The following is a 27,763-nucleotide window of genomic DNA, read 5'->3' on the forward strand; positions in this document are numbered from 1 at the left end:
TGTGTGTCTGGGAGGACTCCATCCGGTGCACTGCACACAATGTCACCCCCCCCCCTCACTCCCTGTCACCTCACCTGCCTTTTTCTCTCTCTCTCTCCCTGTCACCTGCCCTCTCTCTCTCTCTCCCTGTCACCTGCCCTCTCTCTCTCTCTCTCCCTGTCACCTGCCCTCTCTCTCTCCCTGTCCCCTGCCCCTCTCTCTCCCTGTCCCCTGCCCCTCTCTCTCCCTGTCACCTGCCCTCTCTCTCTCTCTCTCCCTGTCACCTGCCCTCTCTCTCTCTCCCTGTCACTTGCCCTCTCTCTCTCTCTCCCTGTAACCTGCCCTCTCTCTCCCTGTCATCTGCCCTCTCTCTCTCCCTGTCACCTGCCCTCTCTCTCTCTCCCTGTCACCTGCCCTCTCTCTCTCTCTCTTTCTCTCTCTCCCTGTCACCTGCCCTCTCACTCTCTCTCTCCCGGTCACCTGCCCTCTCTCTCTCTCTTTCTCTCTCTCCATGTCACCTGCCTTCTCTCTCTCTCTCTCCCTGTCACCTGCCCTCTCTCTCCCTGTCACCTGCCCTCTCTCTCGCTCTCTCTGTCACCCGTCCTCTCCCTCTGTCACCCGCCTTCTCTCTCATCCCCCTCTCTCTCTCTCTCTCTGTAACCCCCTCTCTCTGTAAAACCCCCGTCTCTCTCAAACTCTCTCTCCCTGGGGGGGGGGGGGGGGGGCGCCGATACAGTTCCTCGCCAAGGGCCCTGGAGACCCTAGGTACACCTAGGTACAGAAGGAAATCTCCCCAACACAGATTGCAAAATAAACTGACAGGAGTTATAACCCTCCCCTACTCTATCCAAAATGGAAAAATATATTTAGCCATTAGTTTTACTTTAATGACAGGTTTGCCAATAAGTTTAGGTTCACTGAATTTCAAACAGGATTTACTAAACCCTTGGTAAATCAAACACAGGCCGATTCTCCCATTCCTATTTGTAGTAAAAATCAGGTGTACCTAATGTAGTAGACAATAATTGTCAATGTTATTGAAAAAAAGGTTTGTAATTGTGTTTTTTTTTTTTTTTTCTTTTTTTTTACAGCTCCTCGCAGAATTTAAGAAAAACAACTTTACCTACAATGGTGAATTATTCCACTTTAATTCATTTGGGGAAGTGTTGCGCAGCTATAATTTGTTTAACTGGCAACTCACTAATGAATCTGTTAACATGATGATTGTCGGGAAGTACGACACAGTCAATCAAAATCTAAGCATAAACCAAAGTCTTCTTGTCTGGAACAATGTCAACAGCTCGGTATGTAACACAAGCTAAAAACAAATGACAAATAATACATATATTTTTCATGTAATCCTAGGTCAGTAGTGTTGTACTATACATTGATTTTGCTCAATGAAGAGATAAAAGATTCAAGGTAGAACTCAGCTTTGGGCAAATTTTAAAAAAATATTTAAAATTCCCCTGAAGGTGACAAATAAAAGAAAAGCATCTCTGGCTGCAATACCCACCTCTTTTCCAGTGCTGCCCTGCTTGTTTCCTTTCAAACACTAAACATCCTCAGTTTTCTAGTTTGAATGAAACCCCAGCACCTTTAACTCTAATGAATGATTACATCAAGTGGGTTTAGGGCATTGTGGACCTGCCCCTTAAGGAGATGTCATCACAGTTCTCTTAGTTGGGCCTAAACTTTATTCTGAAGCTAAACTCCAACCAAAAACTTGTATTTTCATTTATGAAAGAAGGGATGGAAATCAGAATCTCTTTCAAATTTTTATTGCTGTTGATGTCTTCACTGGGGGGATTTTTTTCAATCTCGGTGTCACCAGTACAGGAAAGAATTCAGGTGTCACAGGCACAAGAAGACAAAGCAAACAATAAAAAACGAACCCCTCCCAATGATAATAAATCAGTTTGCTTTTATTGCTTGCATTATCAGAGAGATAACACATGACTTGCCCTATGACTATGGTCACCTTGTAATTCTACGCAAAAGGGGCAGCTGACCCAAGCCAATTACTCTAGTGGGTCCTCCAGTCTCTGTGAAACATTCCAGAACTTAAGATGGCCATAGACGTTTTGAATCTTGCTGCTGAACCAGTCAAGATTCAGCCCATGTATGGGCAAGCTATCTGTACCCGAGTTGAGCAATCGAACAACTTGGGTACAAACAAGCCTGTCAAATTTTACATGCGATCACTGTGTTCTCCCAGCGCGTACGGCTCCTCCCACCCCCCAACCTCCCTGCCTGGGAAAACACAATAGCTCTACAGGAGGGATTCCCCCATCAACATTGACTGTGTTGATGGGGGAATCAAGCAATTTTCTTTCCTGCAACCACACGAAAAGAAAATCACTCCACCTATGGCCGACTTTAGCCCATCTGTCTTACAGTGTGAAATCACAGCACATCCCACACACTGTTCAACATGGGGGCTGGGTATCATTGAGATAGCTGGCTTTTATGATTATACAATGTGCTGCTTCCTCCTGCTGTCTCAATAGAGCCAAGATCTACTGAGTGCCATCCAATCCAAACATGAGTGAGCATGGAGAGGGTTGAGCAGACTGAAGATGGGGTGAGCATGGGGAGAAGTGAGGAGACTGAAAGTGTAATGAGCATAGAGAGAGGTGAGCGGGCTGAGGGTAGGGTGAACATAGAGACTGAGAAAATAGCAAAGGAAGGGTGTACCAGGGGAATTTAAATGGACAGAGCTGATTAAGTGAGTATGGTGAGTAGAAAGAATAAGAATAGGTAAGATAAAAGATGACGTTTATTAAATCACATTTTTTAAAATGTATTCATAGGTACAAAAATGGCAACAAACATGTAAAAAAATGACATAATCATAGAGACTAAAGGCGACTATTAGCATGGAGAGCACGAAGATTGGATGAGCATGGAGAGAGGTGTGGGGTCTGAAGGTGGGGGTGAGCATGGAGAGAGGTGTGGGGCCTGAAGGTAGGTTGAGCAAGGAAAAAGGTGTGGGGCCTGAAGTTGGGGTGAGCATGGAGAGAGGTATTTTTTTTATTTAATACATTTTTATATAATGAAGAGAAAAAAAAAGTTTTTATAAATAAAAATAAAGTGCTGGCCATAGGTGATGGGTCCAATACAGCCCATATTTCCAAACTCGAATAAGATTCATTAGTTCTTAAGAACCCCTCAGTCCACAAAAGATAGGTTATACTCATAAAAGTACTGGATTCAAATTTTACCAGCATCTGCAACATTAATCCGTAATTCCTATGTAATCACAATTGCCCTATAGGTTAAAGTAGTTTTAAATTAATACCATCTGTTCCATATCGCTTTACGTCTATCCAAATTTCTTCTAGATATATACAAGAGTTCCTCCAACAAACATAAGTCATCTACTCTCTTCATCCATTGATCAGTGAAGGGGTTTCTGTTTCACCCCACATAGCTGGGATTAAGGTCTTTGCTGCATTTAAAAGATGTGGAACAATTTATCTCCTATAAACGTAAGGTGAATCCCTGGTAGAAAAAGTATTGTCCAAGGGTCCATCTGTATTGTACAATTAGTTATTTTTTCTATATATTCGGCCACTTGTAACCAAAATTGACAAATTTTCGGACAGTCCCACCAAATGGGGGCATGAGAAGCAGATTTCCCACATTCCCTCCTGCACAACGATGACCTGGAGGGAAACATTTTTTGCAATTTGACTGACGTATAATACCATCTAGCTAGAAAATTATAATTTGTTTCTGTCATTTTTGATAAAATTGAAGTTGTGCATGCTAGAAGCAAAATTTTATCTTTCTGCATATCCGTCAGTGGATGTTGTAAGTCTACTTGCCATCTATCAAGATAATCTGGGTATGAAGGTGAGCGAATGCCTATCAAGGCTTTATAAAATTTAGATATCCCATGGAAAGGGGTAATTTATTTTGAAGTATTACCTCAAATGGATTTAAATCTTCCATATCTCTTAAGGGTTGGGGTAAGGCTCGTATAAACCCAGCAAGCTGATTGTGTCTCCATTTGTCTAAATACTTAATTGGTTGGTTTCTCAAAATCTCCGTAAGAGGTTTGAGAGAACCTGCCACGAGTACCTGATGAAGTAACAAAGGTCCCTCCAAGGACCATCGGTTAAATGCCTGATCAATCATACCTGGGGGGAAAAAATTATGTTTAAGTAGAGGCATCAATGGGAAATTGTATGGCCAATTAAATATTTTATGTAGCATATCCCATATAGCTAATGTAGAAGTAGTTAGTAGTGAAACACCAGATGAGATACCTCTAGAAGCTCTCGGAAGCCAAGGAATAACTGCTAAGTCCACCTTTCCCATCTTTGACTCCACTTGAACCCACAATTTTGTGTTTTCTGCATATTTCCAATCCTTAATCTGATTCAAAACGATAGCATGGTAATAAGTTTCTATATCAGGATAAGCAAGACCTCCATTATGAGGAAATCGGGACAAGAGCATTTTAGAAATTCTTGGATGTTTCCTTCCCCAAACATATCGAGAGATTAATGTTTCTATCTTTGGAAAGAAACCAATTGGAACTCCTAACGGTATCATTTGGAATAAAAACAAAATTTGTGGCAGAATATTCATTTTTATTATATCAATTCTTCCTACCCAGGAATGGGCAAGCGATGACCATTTATTGAGATTGGCTTTGATTTCATTTAGTAACAGAATATAATTGGATTGGAACAAAGATGATAGACGAGATGTTAAATAAATTCCCAAATATTTAAGTTTATGGGGCTGCCATGTCAATGGAAATAAAGGTTTCAAAAGATCTGCTTCTTTTATTGGAATATTAATATTTAATATTTCTGATTTTGTTAAGTTTATTTTAAAGTTAGAGAGATTTTGAAAAATTCAAAAGGATTCTAAAAGATTCGGAAGCGATATACGTGGGCTCTGAATAAAAAACAATATGCGTATGCAGCATATTTATGAACTACTGTACCCATCATTACTCCTTTAATATTACAGTCATTCCTAACCATGGACAGCAAAGGTACCAAAGCAATTGCAAATAATAGAGGTGATAATGGACAGCCTTGTCTTGTCCCATTGAACAAGGGAAAAGAATCACTCAAGAGGCCATTGACTCTTACCCTAGCTGTAGGGCATGAATACAGGGCCGAGATCCGATCATACATTTTGTGCCCTATTCCAAAATGTCGCAATGTCATCATAAGATAGTCCCAGTCCATCCTATCGAACACTTTTTCAGCGTCTGTTGACAAAAATAGGGTGGGCTGGGACATCCTGCGAACATAATGCATAATGGATATAGCTCGCAGGGAATTATCTCTGGCTTCTCTACCGGGGACGAATCCCGTTTGATCCAATGAGACCTATTTAGGAAGTAAGTCCATCAGTCTGGTAGCTAGGACTTTTGCGTATAATTTAACACCAACATTTAATAATGAAATTGGACGGTAACTTCCACAGCATGTAGGGTCCTTACCTGGCTTAGGAATAACTGTAATATTAGCACCTAAAGTCTCTGATTGAATACTTCTAGGGCCTCCAATTGAGTTGGCATAGTTAGTCAGATTAGGAAGCAAGATTTCACGAAATGTCCTGTAATATGCAACAGTAAACCCATCTGGGCCTGGTGCCTTTCCCAAAGGGACAGATGCCAATGCGTGTTTAAATTCGTCAATGGTGAAGTCTGCCTCCAACTCCTCCAATTCTGTCCCAGGCAATCTTGGGAGATTATAAAAAGAAAAAAGGAAGTGATTGGCGCTGCCAATATATGGAAGGAATGGTAGGTGTGTGTATATTTATAGAAAAAGTGTTGGTTGATAAAATTCTTATAAAATCTTATAAAGATGCCCTCTAAAATATATATATATATAAAACTTAATAAAACCAGCACGTCTGTAATAAATAACCCCTTAATTAATATCAGCACAGGATGAATAAATAGTGATCTCTAATATCTCTAAATGTGGACTTTCCTAATTAAAACCTTTCTGGGGACTCTTTTTGCACTTGAGTTGCACATTTTTTGCACATTCATTTATATACGTTTTTATGTATGAACTATATATCCATTGATTTTTTCACCTACTTAAGGATTTTTTTCATGTGTTCTATCACTTGTGTTTAAGATACTTATTAATGATCTTTTAATTAATTTTCACCTTAACCAACTTAACCGTTCTTGATTGGATATTTCCATCAATATTTATATTTTCACTTTATTGGGCTTTATTTAATTTGAATAGAGCAAGTTACCAAACTATGAGCACCCAGCACTTTTTCACCATATGCACTTCTATTCACCATATGCGATAAATTTTTAGTTGATTTTTTATCTGTTATTTACTTACCTTGCACTTCACGGCAACTATTGTATTTCATTTTTTAATATATAGTCTACTGCACTTCACATTGCTTTAATTTACTTACCGTGCACCTTTAGGCACTTATTATACTATAATATTTATTGCACTTTATATTGCCTTACTAATTTTATCCATAGGGACTTTTTGATTGGCACAAGTCACATATTTATTTAGTGTCATATGCTGACTACCTGTGGTTATTGTTCTATTTATTTATCTTTTAGTGTTACCGTATAAGATATTAGAGATCACTATTTATTCATCCTGTGCTGATATTAATTAAGGGGTTATTTAGTACAGACGTGCTGGTTTTATTAAGTTTTATATATATATTTTAGAGGGCATCTTTATAAGATTTTATAAGAATTTTATCAACCAACACTTTTTCTATTAATATACACACACCTACCATTCCTTCCATATATTGGCAGCGCCAATCACTTCCTTTTTTCTTTTTATACCTACCATATAGCCCCTTCCAGGGCTATATTTTGAAGTGGGCTTCAGCCAATTTTTCCATTATATACATACCTCCCTAGTTCTGTTTTATCTATCCTAAGCGCGGATTTTCTAGGTTTTATCTTGGGAGTTTAGCTTGTTCAAGGAAGTTCTGGATTATTTTAGGTTTATTTTTAGGGTTGTTGCATAATGAATTATCTTTAATGTTATAAAGAGCTGCATAAAATTCCTTAAAGGCATTAGCTATATGGGGTGAAGAATGGACTAATTCTCCCAAAGGGAATTTAATTTTTGCGATGAAACCTGCTGATTTTTTATCTTTTAATGATCTAGCTAATTGTTTTCCCGGTATTACCCCACTCATATATTTTTTAGGTTATTGAATAGGACTGTCACAAGTTAGCCTGTAGTTTGTTTGTATCTCTTACCTCCTTGCTGCTATCTTCACATGTGGTGTTTGGCTGCTCTGTTCTCCTATGGGCGTCGCCTGCTCCACTGTGGGTTATATCCTTTTCCTGTCTATTACTTCCTGGGTCACCTCCCTGTGTGCTTCCCTATATATACACATGCTCAGTGCTCTGCTCCTTGCTTGAGCAACATCACTGTTCTCTGAGCTCCCATCCATATATCCCTTGGCTATTGTATCTGATTTCCTGTGTACCGACCCGGCTTAGTTTCTCCGTCTATGTTCGTCTGCTGCCTATCCTGACCTCCGCTTGTCTCTTGGATATCCTTATAGTCTCCTGTTTACTCTGCACATGCCAATGGTCTCCACATCCTCAGCTGGGCCTACCTGGGGGCCGCGACCTGGTTCCAGTCTGCTGCAAGTCCATCCTCACCATCAGGGGCCCTGGGGATGAAGTAGGCTGGGGCTTAGACTGCGTGCCCTGGGGAATTCTGAGCTGGGGATCTATAAGGGCTCACTACCACAGACTCGCTGACAGTTTGCTCAAGCCATGAGCTCCTCGGAGACACCGCAGCCACTTCTGGATCAACTTCAGAGTTTGGCGCAGAGAGTTGATGTTCAGCAGGCTTATCAAGAACAGATTATGCAGTGTCTGCAAGCAATTTCCTCCCGTCTGGATAAGCTGCAGATTGTGCCTACTCCCTCTCCCTCCGTTCCAGCTCCTGTGTCTGCCCCTGTCGCTTCTGCTTCCGCAGTCCCTCCAGCAGAGGTCAGTCATGCAAAACTCCAGCTGCCTACGCCACCTCACTTCTCTGGGGACCCCAAAGCTTGTCGGGGCTTCATAAATCAGTGCTCAATCCACTTTGAGCTAGCGGGCCATTACTTTCCTACTGATCGTTCCAAGGTGGCGTACATGATTTCACTCCTGTTGGGACCAGCTTTGGCTTGGGCCTCGCCGCTGTGGGAGTGTCAAGATCCTACCGTTTCCAGTCCCTCTGCCTTCCTACAAGCCTTCCGTAACACCTTTGATGTGCCTGGCAGGGCCTCATCTGCTTCTGGAGCTCTGCTTCGTCTTCGTCAAGGTAACATGACTGTTGGTCAATATGCAGTTCATTTTCGCACCTTGGCCTCGGAACTGGCATGGAACAATGAGGCTCTTACTGCAACCTTTTGGCAAGGTCTTGCGGATCGTATTAAGGATGAACTAGCTGGCAGAACTATACCCACCACCTTGGATTGATTGCCCTTAGCATCCAAATCGATGTTCCCTTCCAGGAGCGAGATCTGGAAAGGACTGCGTCACGTCACCCCACGGTGGGTCACTTCACTCCTGTTGTCCAGAACATTCTTAAACAACCCATCTCTCCCTCAGTATTGGCTTCTGAAGAACCCATGCAATTAGGCCAGACATGCCTCACTCCACAAGAGAGGTCACGTCGCCTGAGACTCGGCCTGTGTCTTTACTGCGGAGTTGGTGGTCATATGATAAAATCCTGTCCTTCCGGGAAACTCTCGGGTCTAGGTCGCTTAGAGGGAGGCGATCTAGACTAGAATTTGAACTCTGCCACTTACCCTCGATTTGTTATACCTGTCTCTATTCATTGGGCCCTAAATTCGTACCAAGTTTCGGCATATGTGGACTCTGGAGCAGCTGGGAATTTCATTGAGCAGTCCTTGGCCACTGAACTGGGCATTCCTCTAGTTCCCCTGGCTATGCTCCTATCTGTATCAGCAGTAGATGGCTCGACCTTGGCCTTCGGACCCCTACGCTTTAGAACAACCTCCATCACCATGCATGTCGGTGTCCTTCATCGGGAGGAAGTCTCCTTTCTGATACTTCCCAAGTCTTCTAGTCCAAGAATTTGGACTTCCATGGTTGAAGAAACACTCACCCTATCTGGATTGGAACTCTGGCCAAGTGTTATCTTGGGGGTCCCAATACCATCAGACCTGTCTCCCTAAGGTATCTCCACCTCTCCATGTACCGCTGGCTGAGGTCACTACCTCTCCAATACTCCCTCGGCATTATCTGGCCTTCCAAGTTGTCTTTTGCAAAAAAGCTGCTGACAGTTTGCCTCCTCATTGTCCCTACGACTGTGCGATTGACCTCCAAAGGGAGACTTCACCACCCCGAGGTCGAGTCTACCCTCTCTCCATCCCTGAGACCCAAGCCATGTCTAAGTACGTCCAGGAAAATCTGGAGAAAGGATTTATACGTAAATCCAATTCTCCTGCTGCTGCTGGTTTCTTCTTCGTGGAGAAAAAGGATGGTACACTCTGACCCTGCATTGATTATAGAGGTCTCAATGCTTTCACCATTAAGAACCGGTACCCATTACCCTTGATTTCCAAACTTTTTGACAGGTTACAAGATGCTCGTATCTTCACCAAGTTAGACCTCCGTGGAGCCTACAATTTGATTAGGATTCGAGAGGGAGATGAGTGGAAAACCGCTTTTAATACCAGAGACGGGCACTATGAATATCTCGTAATGCCTTTTGGCTTGTGTAACGCCCCAGCTGTCTTCCAGAACTTAGTTAATGACATTTTTTCTGATCTCCTATACGTTTGTGTCATTGTGTATCTGGATGACATACTCATCTTTTCTCCAGATTTGAACACTCATCGCCAGCATATTTGTATGGTTCTTCAACGTCTTCGGGACCACCGCTTGTATGCGAAGTTGGAGAAGTGTCTCTTCGAGCAAAACCAAGTTCCTTTCCTAGGCTACATATTCACAGATAAAAGCTTGCTTATGGATTCTGCCAAACTTCAGGCCATCTCCAACTGGCCTCAGCCTTCTGGTCTAAAAGCTACGCAACGGTCCTTGGGGTTCACCAATTTCTATCGCCAGTTCATTCCTGATTACTCCTCTCTGGTGGCACCCATTACCTCTCTGACCAGGAAGGGCACCAATGCCAGAACCTGGCCTCCTGAAGCTGTCGAGGCTTTCCACAAGCTCAAAACGGCCTTCCTAACTGCATCTATTCTCAAACGTCCTGACATTCTTCAGCCTTTCTTCTTGGAAGTAGATGCTTCATCCTTGGGAGTGGGGGCCGTCCTTCTCCAAATGCATGACAGTAGGCTCCGCCCCTGTGCATTCTTCTCTAAGAAGTTTTCTGATGCGGAAAAAAATTACACTATCGAGGATCGGGAGCTTCTGGCTATCAAGCTGGTACTGCAAGAATGGCGACATCTACTCGAGGGGTCTCCTCATCGTATTCTGATCTATACCGATCATAAGAACCTCCAGTATCTGCAGTCCGTCCGACGTTTGAATCCCAGGCAAGCACGATGGGCTCTCTTCTTTGCCAGGTTTAATTTTGACATAACCTTTCCGGCCCAGCTCCAAGAATGCTCATGCTGATGCCTTGTCCAGATCATTTGACGTGGCTGACTCCGAGTGTCATATCGAACCTGAACCTATTATTCCTGCCAATTGCTTCCTTGCCTCCACTCACCTTCAGTCTCCATGTATCCCTCCCAGAAAGACCTTTGTGGTGCCCTCCCTTCGCCCCAAGCTTCTCAAATGGGCACATGACTCTAAACTCTCTGGACATCCTGGTGTGCAACGCACCTGTGCCTTCCTGCAGCGTTACTACTGGTGGCCATCACTCCGGAAGGATGTTGAGGAATATGTCCAGGCTTGCTCCATTTGTGTGCAGTCTAAGTCCTCTACATCAGCTTCAGCAGGTCTCCTTTTACCTCTACCTGTTCCAGATGTACCATGGATCTCTATGGATTTTATATCGGAACTACCCCCCTCAGCGGGCTCCACCGTTATCTGGGTGGTGGTGGACAGGTTTTCTAAAATGTGTCACTTAACTCCACTTCCAGGCCTACCCTCTTCTGTCACTTTGGCTTCCATCTTCATTAGGGAAATCTTTCGTCTCCATGGTATGCCCTCACACATTGTCTCAGATAGAGGAGTTCAGTTTACGGCCCGCTTCTGGAGAGCCCTGGCCACATCATTTGGAATCAAGTTGGACTTCTCCTCAGCTTTTCATCCACAGTCAAATGGTCAAATGGAAAGGGTTAACCAGAATGTGGAACGGTATCTTTGCGCCTTCATTTCTGCCCATCAGGATGATTGGGTAGACCTTTTACCCTGGGCAGAATTTGCCCTCAATAACCACACGAATGCCAGCACTGGTGAGTATCCCTTTTTCACGGTATTTGGCCACCATCCTTCAGTACCATTTCCTGTTCCGATCTCTACTGAGGTGCCGGCGGCCGCAGAGATGCAACGGTCTCTCAATTGTATCTGGGCAGATGTTTCCAAGAATTTACATCTGGCAGCTTCCAGGTAAAAAGTAGCGGCAGATCGTCATCGCCGTGTGGGCCCCAAAATTCTCCCTGGTGATAAGGTTTGGCTCTCTACCAAGAATATCCGTCTCCGAGTACCCTCTATGAAATTTGCTCCCCGTTTTATTGGTCCCTTTACAATCCTTTGGCAGGTTAACCCTGTCGCTTTTAAGCTCCGTCTCCCATCACATCTAAAAATCCCCAAGGTTTTCTATGTTTCTCTCCTTAGACCATACATTATTAATAGGTTTTCTCGTCCTATTCGTCATCCTTCTCCAACAGCCAGTACTTCAGGTCAGTATGAAATCAAGCAACTCTTGGATTCCAAATTCTCCAGGGGGAGGCTCTTGTATCCAAACGAGTGGGGAGGCCCCGTAAAAGGGGGGGTACTGTCACAAGTTAGCCTGTAGTTTGTTTGTATCTCTTACCTCCTTGCTGCTATCTTCACATGTGGTGTTTGCTCCTCTGTGGGTTATATCCTTTTCCTGTCTATTACTTCCTGGGTCACCTCCCTGTGTGCTTCCCTATATATTCACATGCTCAGTGCTCTGCTCCTTGCTTGAGCAAAATCACTGTTCTCTGAGCTCCCATCCGTGTATCCCTTGGCTATTATATCTGATTTCCGGTGTACCGACCCGGCTTCGTTTCTCCGTCTATGTTCGTCTGCTGCCTGTCCTGACCTCGGCTTGTCTCTTGGATATCCTTATATTCTCCTGTTTACTCTGCACACGCCAGCGGTCTCCACATCCTCAGCTGGGCCTACCTGGGGGCCGCGACCTGGTTCCAGTCTGCTGCAAGTCCATCCCCACCATCAGGGGCCCTGGTGAAGAAGTAGGCTGGGGCTTAGACTCTTCACCCTGGGGAATCCTGAGCTGGGGATCTATAAGGGCTCACTACCACAGACTCACTGACAAGGACTTCCTTTTTACTTCCAAATCTAAAATCTCCTTAAGTTCCTCTCTTTTCTTCGCTAGAGCCTATGCATAGATATTTTATGCACTTTCTCCAATTCTGCCACTTGTCTCAATGTGTCTTTGAGTAGTTGTCCCTGCTCTTTCTTTCTCCGCGCCCCAAGCTCCATCACTCTGCCCCTCATAGTGGCTTTATGGGCCTCCCATAGTAAGGATGGTGAAACTTTTGCAGAACTATTGTCTTGAAAATATTCCCGCATCCTTTCAGATAGTATGTTAATATCCATAGGATTAGCAAGAAGATACTCATTAAGTTTCCAATTATTGGAGTGCGGAGAAAGAGAGGGCAGGGCCAAACCAGCAGACACCAAAGCGTGGTCAGAGATGGAGGCGACACCTATAGAGGCTGAACGGAGAGATGGGAGGCTGAAATGGTCAGTATATATATGATCCAAACGGGAATATGCGTCATGTACCTTAGAATAATAAGAATAATCCCTTCTTTTAGGATGGAGTAAACGCCATGTATCCATCAACTGTAATTAATTTAATTTTTTCTTTATCATTGAAATTCGTTTAAAGGAGATATGAGATTGAGACTGGGATTTATCCATTAAAGGATCTAATGTCATATTAAAATCTCCTGCTAAAATAATCATGCCCTCTGCATACTCAGATATTTTGGATAGTATTTGTAACAGAAATGCAGGCTGGTCATAATTTGGTCCATAAACGTTAATCAAAGTACATTGTACGTTATCAACATATCCTTTCAAAACCAAAAAACGGCCACAGTCATCTGCTAACATTATGGTGAGACAAAATGATACATTTCTGTTAAACCCAATGGCCACCCCTTTAGCTCTATGAATGTCTGATAGACTATAAAGCCATTGTGGATACTGAGGTGAGAAAAATGTTACTGTGGTTATATGGGTAAAGTAGATCTCTTGTAAAAACACAATAGAACTTGCAATTTTCTTTAGTTCTCTCATAACTTTATGCCGTTTAATTGCAAGATTCAAGCCTCTATATTATAGGAGGTTATTATTAAATTGGCCATTTGATCCAATGGAGAGAGGTATGAGGACTGAAGGTGGGATGTGCACGGAGAGAGGTGAGTGGATTGAAGGTGGGGGGAGCATGCAGAGAGTGGAGGGGAATGAAGCTGGGGGGACATGAAGTGAGATGAGGAAACTGTCCCCTACCTGGCTTGGCAGGCTGTATGCTCAGATTAATGGTCTGGTATGTACTTGGATGGCAGGGCCCATGCAATTTTTTTTTCTTTGCACAGCATTCCCTCATAAAATCTGTAACAAATCCGAAAGGTCCTCCTTGATGAGAGTCTGGTTTTTATTTTGGGGTACTAATAACTCTTTGTGCATGTGATGTGTTTCATGTGCATATTGCATACATAATATTAGCTTGCTTGCTCTAAAGAAAATACACATGCCACCTGTTACCATACTGTATAATTTGTAAAAAAGAAACCCCATACTTTATAACACCCAAACTCTATGTTGAACTGTATATTACATCCAGTACTTAAGGTCACCCCAATCTGGTACATTATATGCTACTGAACACACCAAGCTTTATGATTTGTTGCATGTTATATACTCCAGAATACTTAGCTCTAAACATTGTACAGTATGTTCTATGCTCCTGAGCACCCACTGAGCAAACACTTTTATGTGAACGCTAAATTCCTGACTGCCCCACTCTGTATGTTATGCCGTATGGTATATACTTTTGATTACCCTACTCTGTACATTGTGCTGCATGTTATATATTCTTGAATTGCCCTCTTTATACATTGTATTTTGCATTATATATTCCCCACTACCCCAAACTGTACACTGTGCTGTATATTAAATACTCCTGGGTGCTGTGGCCACTCTGGAGACAGCTCACTTGATTGGCACCTTCCCCTAAATAGTAAAAAGAAACTTGGCTTGGCATTCAAGCAATTCTTTGCTCTGCGTTAGCTGCCAAAAGCACCAAAACACATGTGCATGTACTATCTTTTTCAACACAGCACACCACAACACATGGTAGTGTGTTACCATGTGTTGTAGTGTGCTGTCGTGCAGGTTGGGATTTCATTAAGAAAAAATAGCACTGCCAGAACACATAGGATCAAATCTAGCCTAAAACTGGTTTAAGTTTTGTATTGTTACTTAAAATTAATTATTTTTTGCATCCCTAAATTATGATGCCATGTATTTAAAGAGGAAAACAATGGAGCGGGTGGCTCGCCTATGAAAGGTTCACCCTGTGCATACAAATGTTTTAGGGTGGCACTGTTACCAAGACTGCAAGTGAAGGAAAATCACACATGAGACAGTAAAAACGTGAAACAAGGTGTAACCTTTACCTACTACTATGCACAAACGTAAAATTTATGTTTTGGTAGCCTTTAAAAGGTCAGTCCAACCAAAATAGACTTTTGAGTGTTTTTGCTGAGTTCCTGAGTGTGTCAGCACCCAAAATGATAACTTTATTTTTCTGGCCCAATGTGTATAAATGAGGAAATTAATTTTTATTTTTACACCCTGCCTGGCAGTGGGAGGTGAGCTCCCTGGTGTTGCAATCTGATCAGTTAAATAATTCCAGTTAAAGACACCATTCGCTTCTATAGTTTCTGCCTCAGGCCATTGGCAAAAACACTTCATTACTCTGCCAAGTTTTCTCATTAATGTCACAGTAAGCCAAACTGGTATTGTATATTTTTTTAAAACCTTCTGCAATTTCACTGCAGGTTTTATAATTGTTTGATTTTTAATGATGGAAATTTTATCCTGCAGGCCCCTTTTTCTAACTGTACAGCAACATGCAAGCCTGGGTATTTCAAGAAGCATTCATTTATCAGCTGCTGCTATGAATGTATTGCATGTGCTGAAAACACCTACTCCCCCATGCCTGGTAGGTATACTGGAATCTCACTGGTTTACTGAACTTACATATTTCCCATCCTGTGGGCAGATAGTTGATACATTTCTCAAGGTATGAAGTGCTGCTACTACCTTCTGCACAGACTACCATGCTGGTATGAGTTAAAGAAATGTATTATGTTCAGTACAAAAAAGGTTTAAAAATGCATTTCTATTCCTTTTGACATTTTGTAATCAGAGGACAGGTAAGCCTTAAAGCACAGTTCCGGTTTTGCAGCATCAGTTATAACAGGGGTGGGGAACCTACGGCTGGGGGGCCGTATGCGGTCCTCGAAGACATTTGGTCTGGCCCCCCATGCAGCTGATTTTATGTCTCTTAGCTGATCTGTCAGAATGGAGCCGATGCTTCCTGTATAGTTTCGGCTCTGTTCTGACAGTCTGAGTGAGCCACAGGCGGAGTGATATCAAATGCACTCCGCCTGTGACCAATACAGGAAACATCGCCTCTTCCTCCAGTACGGTGACGCTGCTAGCCAGCATTTCCCACCAGCAACACACACAGATGTACAAGCCAGAGCCAGCAGCAAACACAGCTGTACCAGCCAGAGCCAGCAGTACCAGCCAGAGCCAGAAGCACACACAGCTGTACCAGCCAGAGCCAGCAGTACCAGCCAGAACCAGCAGTACTCACAGCAGTATCAGCCAGAGCCAGCAGTACCAGCTAGAGCCAGCAGTACTCACAGCAGTACCAGCCAGAGCCAGCAGTACCAGCTAGAGCCATCAGTACTCACAGCAGTACCAGCCAGAGCCAGCAGTACCAGCTAGAGCCAGCAGTACTCACAGCAGTACCAGCCAGAGCCAGCAGTACCAGCTAGAGCCAGCAGCACACACAGCTGTACCAGCCAGAGCCAGCAGTACCAGATAGAGCCAGCAGTACTCACAGCAGTACCAGCCAGAGCCAGCAGTACCAGCTAGAGCCAGCAGCACACACAGCAGTACCAGCCAGAGCCAGCAGTACCAGCCAGAGCCAGCAGTACTCACAGCAGTACCAGCCAGCTGTACCCACCAGCAGTACCAGCCAGCTATACCCACCAGCAGTACCCGCCAGCAGTTCTTTTCAAAACTTTCCACCACAAAGAGTCAACTGCTCTCCAGACTAACCAACGCAAACCTGGAAAACCAGTTGCGAGTAGCAACATCATCAATACCAGCTAACATCACACAACTCACCAAAGAGAAGCAGTTGCAGCCATCACATTAGGGGCGAGTTAATTAAATGTTTGACCAAATATAACAGGCATATTTTTAATTTGATAATTTTGTACGGCCCCCGAATGATTTTATAAATACCCAAATGGCCCTTGGCAGAAAAAAGGTTCCCCACCCCTGAGTTATAACCACTAGATAAAAATGTATGTATGACAAGTTTGCATTTCGTAGTTATTATTATGAATACTTAAGGCTTTTATTTGGTATTAATAACAGCATGCTCTATTTATTTTGAAGCAGGAAATGCACACAAATGTAAAAAACATATTATTGTTTTCTAAATGTCTTGATACTGTAATTGTATCTGACAATTGCAGTTGTAAGCAGAGACACTTTGCCACCCACAGGCTGTAGTGGCATCTGTTGGTTGAAAAGTTATTTTATTTATGAAGCTTTGAGCCTGCATGCAACTTCTAATATTATTCAGGATTTATATATAGCACCAACAGTTTCTGCAGCACTTTACAAAAAGGAAGGAGATAAAACAGTTGCAATACAATTCAATACAAGAGGAATCAGAGGGCTCATATAATTACAGCTTACATCATTATTTCATAGTTAAGGTTAATTAGGAATATGAATAGCTGTATATGAATAATTGCTGCAGTGTTCCTCATTAAACTGTGGTATTTGGCCTTGCTTATGTGCTTGATTTTCTATATTTTTATTATATTAAATATAGAGGCTTGTAGAATACCCACTTAAGGTAGTTTTGTATTGATTCAATTCTATTTAACCTCCCTGCCTTTTTCAGCAAGTTAAACAGACTTTACCAGAAAGAGCTCTAAAGCTGCTTTCATACAAATTTTTGAAGTGCTTTTGCATTAAATAGGGCCTAAAAAAGCTCAAGAAAATGCTTCGCAATAAATGTTTATATACAGGGGCATTGCGCTTCCTTGCACTGTAAAAAAATCATGCTTGCAGCATTATTGGAGCATGTTTGTTCAGTTAAAAAAACTGTACCAAAAGCACTCCTCCTTATTGAAATGAATGGGAAGTGCACATACTGCAAACACTGCAAAAGAAAAGCAAAAACGCTTCATTAACGCATAGGCTTTTTACTGGCAGTTTTGATGTAAACCATTGTGAAAGTACCCTAAAGCACATACAATGTGTAGAATAAGCCGTTTGTATTGGATTTTTAAAGCTGACCCAATAAATATATATATAAATATATACTGAAGAGCAGAGCTCTTGAAACAATTATATATTTTGATTAATGTTGTTTTTCTCATTTAAAAAAAAAAAAAAAAACATTTCTAAAGAATTTACATCCCCTGAAAGTATAAGGGACCAGTTGTCAAAGGGACTATTGAAGTCTGCTGATTACACTGGGACTGCTGCTGTCCCAGCATAATCAAAAGCGCCCGAGCCCGAGGACTCACACCCTTCATCTTAGTAAAAAAAAAACACACACACACATAAATGAAGGTGACAAATGCGGGAGAAAATAAATAAATAAACGGCCTTGCATGGTGCACTGACTGGGCCCTGAGGCCTGGTAACAAAAAATGCCCTGGACTTTAGCCAAAAGGCAAAGCCCTAAAAGGCGCAGTGCTTAAAACGTTTTTGGAGCTGTGACAATGTGTCGGTTCACACATTGGGGTCACACACCCAAGTGTTACTAAGAGCACCTCTGGGGTCACCACTCCCAGAGGGCACAGACACCATGGACTCTCTGACATCCCAGCCCATGGCCAGACAAGGTAGACCACTCAAATCAGCATTTAATGGGCTCTTCAAGCTTTCCCAGGGGGAATTACTCCCATGCCCCAACTGCCTGTGAGCGCCCCGGTTTCTGATCCAACCGGTGCTAACCTTCTAAGCCCCCATCACTCCAGCAGGTTTGCTTAGCCACCACCCAACCTTGGTCAGGTCATATGATAGCACAGCACCCCCACTGGATCACTGATAAGAACAGATACTTCCCTTGCTCTTAGCCAAAAGGCTGAGAAGCGATAACCCAATTACTGTCTTTTCCGAGAGGCGTCCGTCTCTTGACAGACATTTTAATATTACACAAAGATGACCCAACCCAAGTAAACACAAAATGCAGTTTTTAAATGATGATTTCATTCATTAAGGGGAAAAAACAGCCCAAACCTGCCTAGCCATGTGAAAAAGTAATTTAACCCCCCCCCTCCCCTTTCTAAATCCTGAATGAACTGTGATTAAGCACATTATTTGGAAAGCTAAATTGAGGAGTTAAATTTCACTTGCCACAATCAGGCCTGATTACTGCCAGACCTGTTGAATGAAGAAATCACTTAAATAGAAGCGGTCTGACAAAGCGAAGCATGCTAAAAGATCTCAAAAAACATCACATCATGCTGCAATCTAAAGAAGTTTAAGAACAGAAGAGAAACAAATTGACATGTATCAGTCTGAAGAGGGTTATAAAGCCAATTCTTAGGCTTTGGGACTCCAGCGAGCTATGGTTATAGCCTCTATCCACAAATGGGGAAAACCTGCAACAGTGGTGAACCTTCCAAAGAGTGGCCGGCCTACCAAACTTACTCCAAGAGTACGACGACGACTCATCCAGAACCCAGAATAACATTTAAAGAACTGGCCTCACTTGCCTCAGTTAAGGTCAATGTTCATGATTTAACAATAAGGAGACTGGGCAAAATGGCATCACTTGGAAGAGTTTTAAGGCCAAAGCCACTGCTGACCGAAAAGCTGACCAAAAAACATCTTGATTATCCCTAAGACTTGCAGGCAAATATTTTGTGGAATGATGAAACAAAAGTTGAACTTTTTGGAAGGTGTGCATCCTGTTACATCTGGGTTAAAACTAACACAGCATTTCATAAAAAACATCATAGCAACAGTCAAACATGGTGATGGTAGTGTGATTGTCTGGGGCTGCTTTGCAGCTTCAGAACCTGGACAGCTTGCCATAATTGGAATCATGAATTCTGCACTCTACCAGGAGAATGTCCGGCCATCAGTTCATGACTTCAAGCTCAAGTGCCAAGCAGACGTATTTTATCACTCTTATTAACAACTTTTCATCCCGTTCCCGTCAACTCTTCTCTACCTTCAACTCTCTACTTCATCCTCCACTGCCTCCACCCACTAACTCACTCACTGCCCAGGAGATCGCCAATCACTTCAAACTAAAGATTGATACAATTCGTGAGGAGATCTCTGCTGTTCAGATACCCTCTACACTTCACACTTCATGTCCACAGGTACTGCTTTATAACTTCCCTCCTTCAACCCCACCACTATAAATGAAGTTGCTAAGCTACTTGCTAACATCCAGCCAACCAGCTGCCCTCTGGATCCTATTCCCTCGCTAATGCTACGGTCACCCTCTGCCTCTATTCTACACTCACTAACCCACATTTTCAATCTTTGCCTCATCTTCCCCAACTCTCTAAAACATGCACTAGTCTGCCCCATACTTAAAAAGTGCTCACAGGACCCAACCAATCTTAACAACCTATGTCCCATTTCCTTGCTCTCCTTTCTATCAAACTCCTCGAACCTCTGATCTACAACTAACTAAGCGACCACCTTGCTGAGAATAGCCTTCTTGATCCCCTTCAGTCTGGATTTGGTCCTCAACACGACACAGAAACTGCTCTCCTAAAACTAACAAATGATCTACTAATGGCCAAATCCAACAGACATTATTCTGTACTCCTACTCCTGGACCTTTCTGCTGCCTTTGATACGGTTGACCACCCCCTCCCCCTCAAAAAACTCCACGCCTTTGGTCTCCGTGACTGAACTCTTTGCTGGTTCTCTTCCTACTTATCCAACCGCACCTTTAGCATTACTTACAATTCTACTTCCTCCTCTCCCTTCTCTTTCTTCTTCCTTTCTCTGTTGGGGTCCCCTAAGGTTCTGTTCTTGGACCTCTCCTATTTTCAATCTACACCTCCTCTCTGGGTCAGCTGATAGCCTCCCATGGTTTCCAATATCATCTCTACATTGACGACACCCAAATCTATTTCTCTACCCCACTCACTAATTTACTAGCAGATATATCAGTCTGGATGTCACACCTCATCCTCAAACTAAATCTATCCAGAACCAAACTTATAATTTTTCCTCCATACATGCTCCCTCCCCTAATCTCTCTGTCAAAATCGATGGCACAACTATCACCCCATCCCCACATGCCAAGGTCCTAGGTGTAGTCCTGGACTCTGAACTCTCCTTTAAGCCCCACATCCAATCACTGTCCAAATCTGGCCACCTCAACCTCCGCAACATCTCCAAAATTCCCCCCCTTTCTAACCAATGACACAACAAAGCTCTTAACTCACTCCCTGGTCATCTCTCGACTCTATTACTGCAACTCCCTTCTCATTGGCTTACCTTTACATAGGCTATCCCCCTTCAATCCATCATGAATGCTGTGGCAAGACTCATCCACCTTACCAATCACTCAGTGTCTGCTACTCCTCTGTCAGTCCCTCCACTGACTTCCACTCACCCAATGAATTCAATTCAAAATACTAACAACAACTTACAAAGCTATCCACAACTTAGGCCCCAGCTACATCACTAGCCCAGTCTTAAAATACCAACCTAATCGTTCTTTTTGTTACTCTCAAGACCTCCTGCTCTGTAGCTCCCTCGTCACCTCCTCCCATGCTCGCCTCCAGGAATTTTCCAGAGCCTCTCCATTTCTTTGGAACTCCTTCCCCCAACCTGTCCAACTATCTCCTACTCTATTAGCTTTTAGACGTTCCCTGAAAACCCTCCTCTTCAGAGAAGCCTATCCTACCAGCACCTAACGGCTGTATTTTCATTTTCTCCATAAGCTCATTCCCCACAGTTATTCCCATTTGTTTCACTTGACCTTCCCTTCAAGATTGTAAGCTCTAACGAGCAGGGACCTCTAATTCCTCCTGTATTGAAATAGGTAATAGTATGAGTCTCGCGCTGTCTTGAGGATTCCTTATACCCCTTAAAGCTGCGTATACCCGTTCTGTGAACCAGACAGTGTATGAACAAATTAATGAAGGGGGGGGGGGTATCGCGCTTCAGGGAAAGATGATATTCACTCAATAGTGATAATTAACTCAATATGTAAAAAATGTTATAGTATCCAAAAATCATTCCACAATTATTATGTACTTAAAATAAGTAAATTACATAACAGTAATGGTGACAGTACTACCGAAATACATGTATATATAAATAAAGTGTTCTGGTGCTGAGTAGACAATAAAATAATACTTTAAAATTGCATTAATGGTGAATAAAGTGACAAGTGCTCGTAAATTACAAACAAATCCAGGTAAGTATCTATAAAGTGCTTATAAGTGAAAAGAAGGTGCTTATAGTGTCCAAATAATATCCAAATCATGTGACTCGCACATGCAGTGTTTCTTCTTATTATCTTCGTTATTCCACCTTACACCAAATATTTGTGGGGGTGCTTCTTACTCCTTAACCCCCTCGGGGGTGCTAGCCTCTCACCTCAAACTGAACAGAGATACGCCTTAAGATAGTGTGGCTCTCCTTTTCCTCCTGTATTGAATTGAATTTCTGCCCTCACGTTGTAAAGCGCTGCGCAAACTGTTGGCGCTATATTAATCACGTATAAAATTAATAATAAAATAGTGCACTTGCGTTATGCAGCTGGACAGACACCTTTGGACTTGCTAAAACACAGTGGACCAACACCAGCAGATGACATGACTCCCCAAATCATCACTGACTGTGGAAACTTCACACTGGACCTCATACAACTTGGATTCTGTGCCTCCCCACTCTTCCTCCAGACTCTGGGACCTTGATTTCTAAATGAAATATAACATTTTCCACAGCTGATTTGGGGAGCCATGTCATCTGCTGGTGATGGTCCACTGTGTTTTATCAAGTCCAAAGTCAGCACAGCCCTCTATCAGGAAATTCTAGAGCACTTCATGCTTCCCTCTGCTGACCAGCTTTATCTAAATGCTGATTTCATTTTCTAGCAGTACTTGGCACCTGTCCACACTGCCAAAAGTACCAATACATGAATTAATCATCATGGTATCACTGTGCTTGATTGGCCAGCAAACTTGCCTGACCTAAACCCCATAGAGAATCTGTGGGGTATTGTCAAGGGGAAGATGAGAAACACTAGACCCAACAATGCAGATGAGCTAAAGGCTGCTATCAAAGCAACATGGGCTTCCATAACACATCAGCAGTGCCACAGGCTGATCACCTCCATGCCACACCGCATTGATGCAGTAATTCATGCAAAAAGAGCCCAGACCAAGTATTGAGTGTATACTATACTGTATATGAACATACTTTTAAGTAAGCCAAGATTTCTGTATTTAAACTTCTTTTTTTTTATTGGTCATATGTAATAATCTAATTTTCTGAGATACTGCATTTTGGGTTTTCACTAACTGTAGGCCCTAATCATCAAAATTAAAAGAAAGAAATGCTTGAAATATATTAATATAAATTTACTTTTTGATGATACAGTATTCTAATTTTTTGAGATGCACCTGTATATACATACATACATACATACATACATACATACACAGTATGTGTATACTCTTATTAATATTAAAGTTTGGTCATCAATGCACATTGCAGGGATTTTAAGTGTAGTAGAATGCTACCTTTTGTTTCTGTGAAGAAATAGCTCTTTGTTTCATCAGACTTTAGTGTTGGGTGAGCAGTTCGGACCGAGCATCGGCCTGAACATCGCCCGTTTGGCGAACACCCAAATTTATGGGTCACCAGACAGGATGTTCACCCGCTGAGGGCCCCACAATGCACTACGTGCTGCACAGTGCATCCTAAGCCCTGAATGGGCAAAGCATAGTGAATAGTTGGTTGTTAAGAAGCGGGTCGGGAAGCTGGCTGCTGTGTCCTGAAAACAATGAATGAGTCATTCATTTTGTTCTGGTATGGATTTTAAGTAAAAAAAAAAAAAAGGGGGGGGGGAAATAAGCCATTGCCCTTCCCCCTCCTGAACCATACCAGGCCACATGACCTCAACAGGGTTGTCGGTAAGAGGCTCTTGCCCCCATCAACATGGACACAATGTGCTTTGTAGTGGGGAGGCAGAGTCTTCCAGATTCCCAAAAGCCCCCTGTCAACAGACCCCCCACAAACACAGCTCAGGATTGTTGGGAAGTGGCCCTTGTCTCTATCAATATGGGAACAAGGTTCTTTGGGGTGGGGGACAGAGCCCCCCATCCCAAAGCACCCCCCATGTTAAGGTCATGGGGCCTGGGATGGATCAGGAGATGGGAGTGCTTGCTCGTCCCCCTATTTCCTGACCTGCCGGCTGTATGCTTGGATAAGAGTCTTGTAGAGATTTTGAGGGAGACCCCACGCAATTTCTTTTTTAATCTTGGCATTGGGTTTTTTATTGCTGACAATGGTATTGTATTTCTGGCAATTTAAATGTCCTTTTTCCCTTATAAATGGCAGTTTTTCTGCAACAGGTTCTATACATGGTACCGATGTGCCACTTTCCAGGCAGACTAAGGGACCCCCCCTAGTTACTATATTTAAAGGAATTTTTTATTTTTATTGTTTCACTTTAGGCATGATTAAAATCACTGCTCCTGTAAAATTATTTTTAGCAAAAAAAATATTGCATTGAAACTTGTCCCCCAAGGTAGTACCAGGCCCCCATTCCCTTTTTTGGCCATTAACTTGCATATAAGCCTTCATAAATTTTTCATGTTCGGGTCCCATAGACTTTATTAGAGTTCACAGCTCAGGTCTGAACGTTTTACATGTTCTGGTGCTAACCAAACCGGGGGAGGGGTGTTCGGCCCAACTCTATCAAACTGATCGCATACTTATTTTGACTGTTTCATTAATAAGCAGCCGATGCACTTTCTTGGTATTAATGAGGAAAGCTGCAGTATCTGCATTCCTGCAGATGTGATTAACCTTTTGGGGAGTATCTCATCAAAATTTTAATTTATATTGCAGAGATGCCTAAAACATGACTTGCATCTTAGTGCAGACTTCTGGAAAATAAACGATCCAATCACACAAACAGGAAATTACAGTTTGTGTACAAAGTGCCTCAAGGTTACCATATTAAATTAGGTTATACAACACGCTTGTGTAACAATTGTATGTATTACTTAATTCTTTTTTTCTATTTGCTATATTTTTTTGAAAGTATAGTTACCATACGTTGGTAAACCTAAGGGCTGGTGAACAATAGTTGTAATGTTTGCTACTTACAATGTCCTGGCCATTGTACATTCCAACACACCAGCACCACCTATCTCAGCTTCAACAGGAATGGACACAGTATGGTCATCTTTGCTTTAGGTTCCAATGGTTGCACTTGGCAGTGAATTTCCATTTGCAAACTGCATGCAAATAATAACAAAAATGTATTTTTTTTATCATTTCTTTTTCCAGACATGGCTGAATGCTTTGCGTGTCCCTCCCATCAGTGGTCACCAACTGGAAGCTCATGGTGTGAAAATAAAACAGTTCAATATCTGGAGTGGAAGGACCCATTTGCTGTAACTTTGTTGACTTTTGCATCATTTGGAATTGCAGTCCTACTATTTATAGGAATTCTCTTTGTGAAAAATGCTAACAATTCCTCTGTTAAGGCAGCAGGTGGTCATTACGCCTACCTCCTGATAGTGTCGTTAATATTTAGCTCAGCAAGCATTTGGTTCTTCATTGGAGAGCCAAATCCCCTAGTCTGCCTGATTAGACAGCCGTTGTATGGCATTAGCTTCACGATTGCTGTCAACTGCATCCTAATTAAATCTATCTTGATCCTCATAGCTTTTGAGTCAGCAAAAAAGGGCAAGCGGATAGGTAACTTCACTCGCCAGCGCTCAATCATTGTCGTGGCTGTATTAACTGGTGGTCAGGTTTTTATTTGTTTAGTGTGGCTCATTTTGAAAAGCCCCTCTTCCATGACCGATAACACCATACCTCAGCTCCTCATCAAGTATTGTGATGAAGGATCTTATGCAGCCTTTGGTATCATGTTAGGGTACATTGGGTTGCTTGCCTTAACTTGCTTCCTTCTTGCTTATAAGGGAAGGAAACTGCCAGAGAAATACAACGAGGCCCGAAGTATCACATTCAGCATGCTTGTCTACATGTTTGTGTGGATTCTTTTTATCCCTGTCTATAAGAACACCAGGGGCATGTACCTTTCAGCGGTACAAATAGTCGCTATTCTTTCTTCTATCTTTGGTGTCACAGGATGCCACCTTTTACCAGTGTGTTTTATTATATTATTCAAACAAACTGACAGTGTCAGTGAAAACAGCAGCACGGTTGGATTTTTCAAGGCTAAAGCCAGAATTTTTTCCGTGTGCATAAATAATGTGTCTGAACCAAATCCACCAGCTAATGAAATCCAAAGAACTACATGAGCACAATTTACATTTTTCTTTTTTTTTTTTTTTTTTTGAGTGGTCCTTAGTGGTGACCGGAATTTAAAACTTGAATCAATGTATCACTGAGTTATTAATTGTATACACTTTTTTTTTATAGAAGCATTTTAGGGCTACATTAATTGATAACTGTGTTTATTTTATTCATGATTTAATTTGAATTGTATAGGTGCCTTTGCTTTCCAAAGAAAAAGTAAAAAATAAAAGTGCTACAACTGTCTATTGTCACTTTTATTTGACTATTTAATATGTTGGAGATAGATAGATAGATAGATAGATAGATAGATAGATAGATAGATAGATAGATAGATAGATAGATAGATAGATACACAGTTTGGGGATTGTTTCAGCCCTTCTTTGGGAAAATAAAAACATCTAGTAATAAGGAAAGAAGGATAGGTAGATACACAGTTTGGGGCCTGTATCAGCCGTTCTTTGGGAAAATAAATATATCTAGTAATAAGTAGAGAAGAAAATGTATCTATACAGACAAAAAACAGAAAATAACTATATTGTATGCTTGCCTAAAGTTATAGTAAAGTCCAAAAAAAAAAAAATTAGCCGGCCTACTGGCTCATTTTCGAAAAAACAAATACCTATCACAAGCTTCTTTTCAGGTCAAAATCAAGCATATCTGGTCACGCCTCTCAGTGCCCATCAGAGGGGTAACTAGAACCTTCAGGTCCCCGCTGCAAGAAACCATCAAGGGCCTCCCTGAACCCTGGTCATTGCCCTTCCCACTGATACCTGGGCCTGAGGGCAGTAGGACCTAGATAGGAGAAGCGGCGAGGAAAACATATAGAGGAACAAATCCCCCTCATTTTTCTCCAGCAGCCTCTGAATGCCTATGGGAGGGAGAGGAGGAGAAGCTGTCTTTTAGTGGCTGCAGGAGGAAAATTGATGGGATTTGTTCCTCTGTATGCTGCCCCCCCCTATCCAGGTGTACAGGGAAACACATGGGCCATTGCAATTGCAACCCCTGTAGTTACGCCCTTGGGATGAGTGGCAGTGGTGGGGGTGGGGGATGGAATCAGTGGCAGCAGTGGTGGTTGGGTGGGGATAGGATCAGTGGCAGCAGTGGTGGTTGGGTTGGTTTGGGATGGGATCAGTGGCAATGGTGGTGGGAGGATGGGATGATTGGCAGCTGTGGTGGAGGGGGGATGGAATGGGATGATTGGAAGTGGTTACAAAGTTACATAGTTAGTCAGGTTGAAAAAAGACACAAGTCCATCTTGCTAAACCAATAAAAAACAAAAGAAATAAAAAAAAAAAAGTAATGAAAACCCAACCATACAATCCCATATACACAATCCTATACACACACTTGATCCAAAGGAAGGCGAAAAAACCCCAGCAAAGCATGATCCAATTTGCTATAGCAGGGGAAAAAAAATCCCTTCCTGATTCCCTAAGAGGCAATCTGATATTCCCTGGATCAACTTTACCTATAAATATTAGTACCCACTTATAATAGGTACACCCAGGAAAGAATCCAGGCCTTTTTTAAAGCAATCTAGTGAGCTAGCCAGAACCCCCTCTGAAGGGAGTCTATTCCACATTTTCACAACTCTTACGTTGAAGAAAACTTTCCGTATTTGGAGACGAAATCATTTTTCCTCTAGACATAAAGAGTGCCCTCTTGTCCTCTGTGTTGACCTTAAAGTGAACAACTCAACACCAAGTTCACTATATGGACCCCTTATGTATTTATACATTTTGATCATATCCCCCCTTAAACTCCTCTTCTCAAGAGAGAATACATTCAGTTCCTCTAATCTTTTCTAAATGCTGAGCTCCTCCATGCCTCTTA

At 42.4% G+C, this 27,763-nt stretch overlaps 1 protein-coding gene across 1 annotated transcript in view; it reads left to right on the forward strand.

Annotated features, from left to right (window-relative positions):
- LOC309551875 (G-protein coupled receptor family C group 6 member A-like) overlaps window positions 1–25,951 on the forward strand; it is a 69,659-nt gene extending 43,708 nt beyond the window's left edge. The window contains exons 4-6 of the mRNA XM_082252589.1: window positions 1,071–1,283; window positions 15,224–15,341; window positions 24,950–25,951. Coding sequence (XP_082108715.1) covers window positions 1,071–1,283; window positions 15,224–15,341; window positions 24,950–25,932 — 1,314 coding nt within the window. The 3' untranslated portion in view covers window positions 25,933–25,951. The remainder of the gene's footprint in view (window positions 1–1,070; window positions 1,284–15,223; window positions 15,342–24,949) is intronic.
- Window positions 25,952–27,763: the final 1,812 nt, after the last annotated feature.

Source organism: Pelophylax lessonae (assembly GCF_965119305.1).
Source record: "Pelophylax lessonae genome assembly, chromosome: 3".
Lineage (NCBI taxonomy): Eukaryota > Metazoa > Chordata > Amphibia > Anura > Ranidae > Pelophylax > Pelophylax lessonae.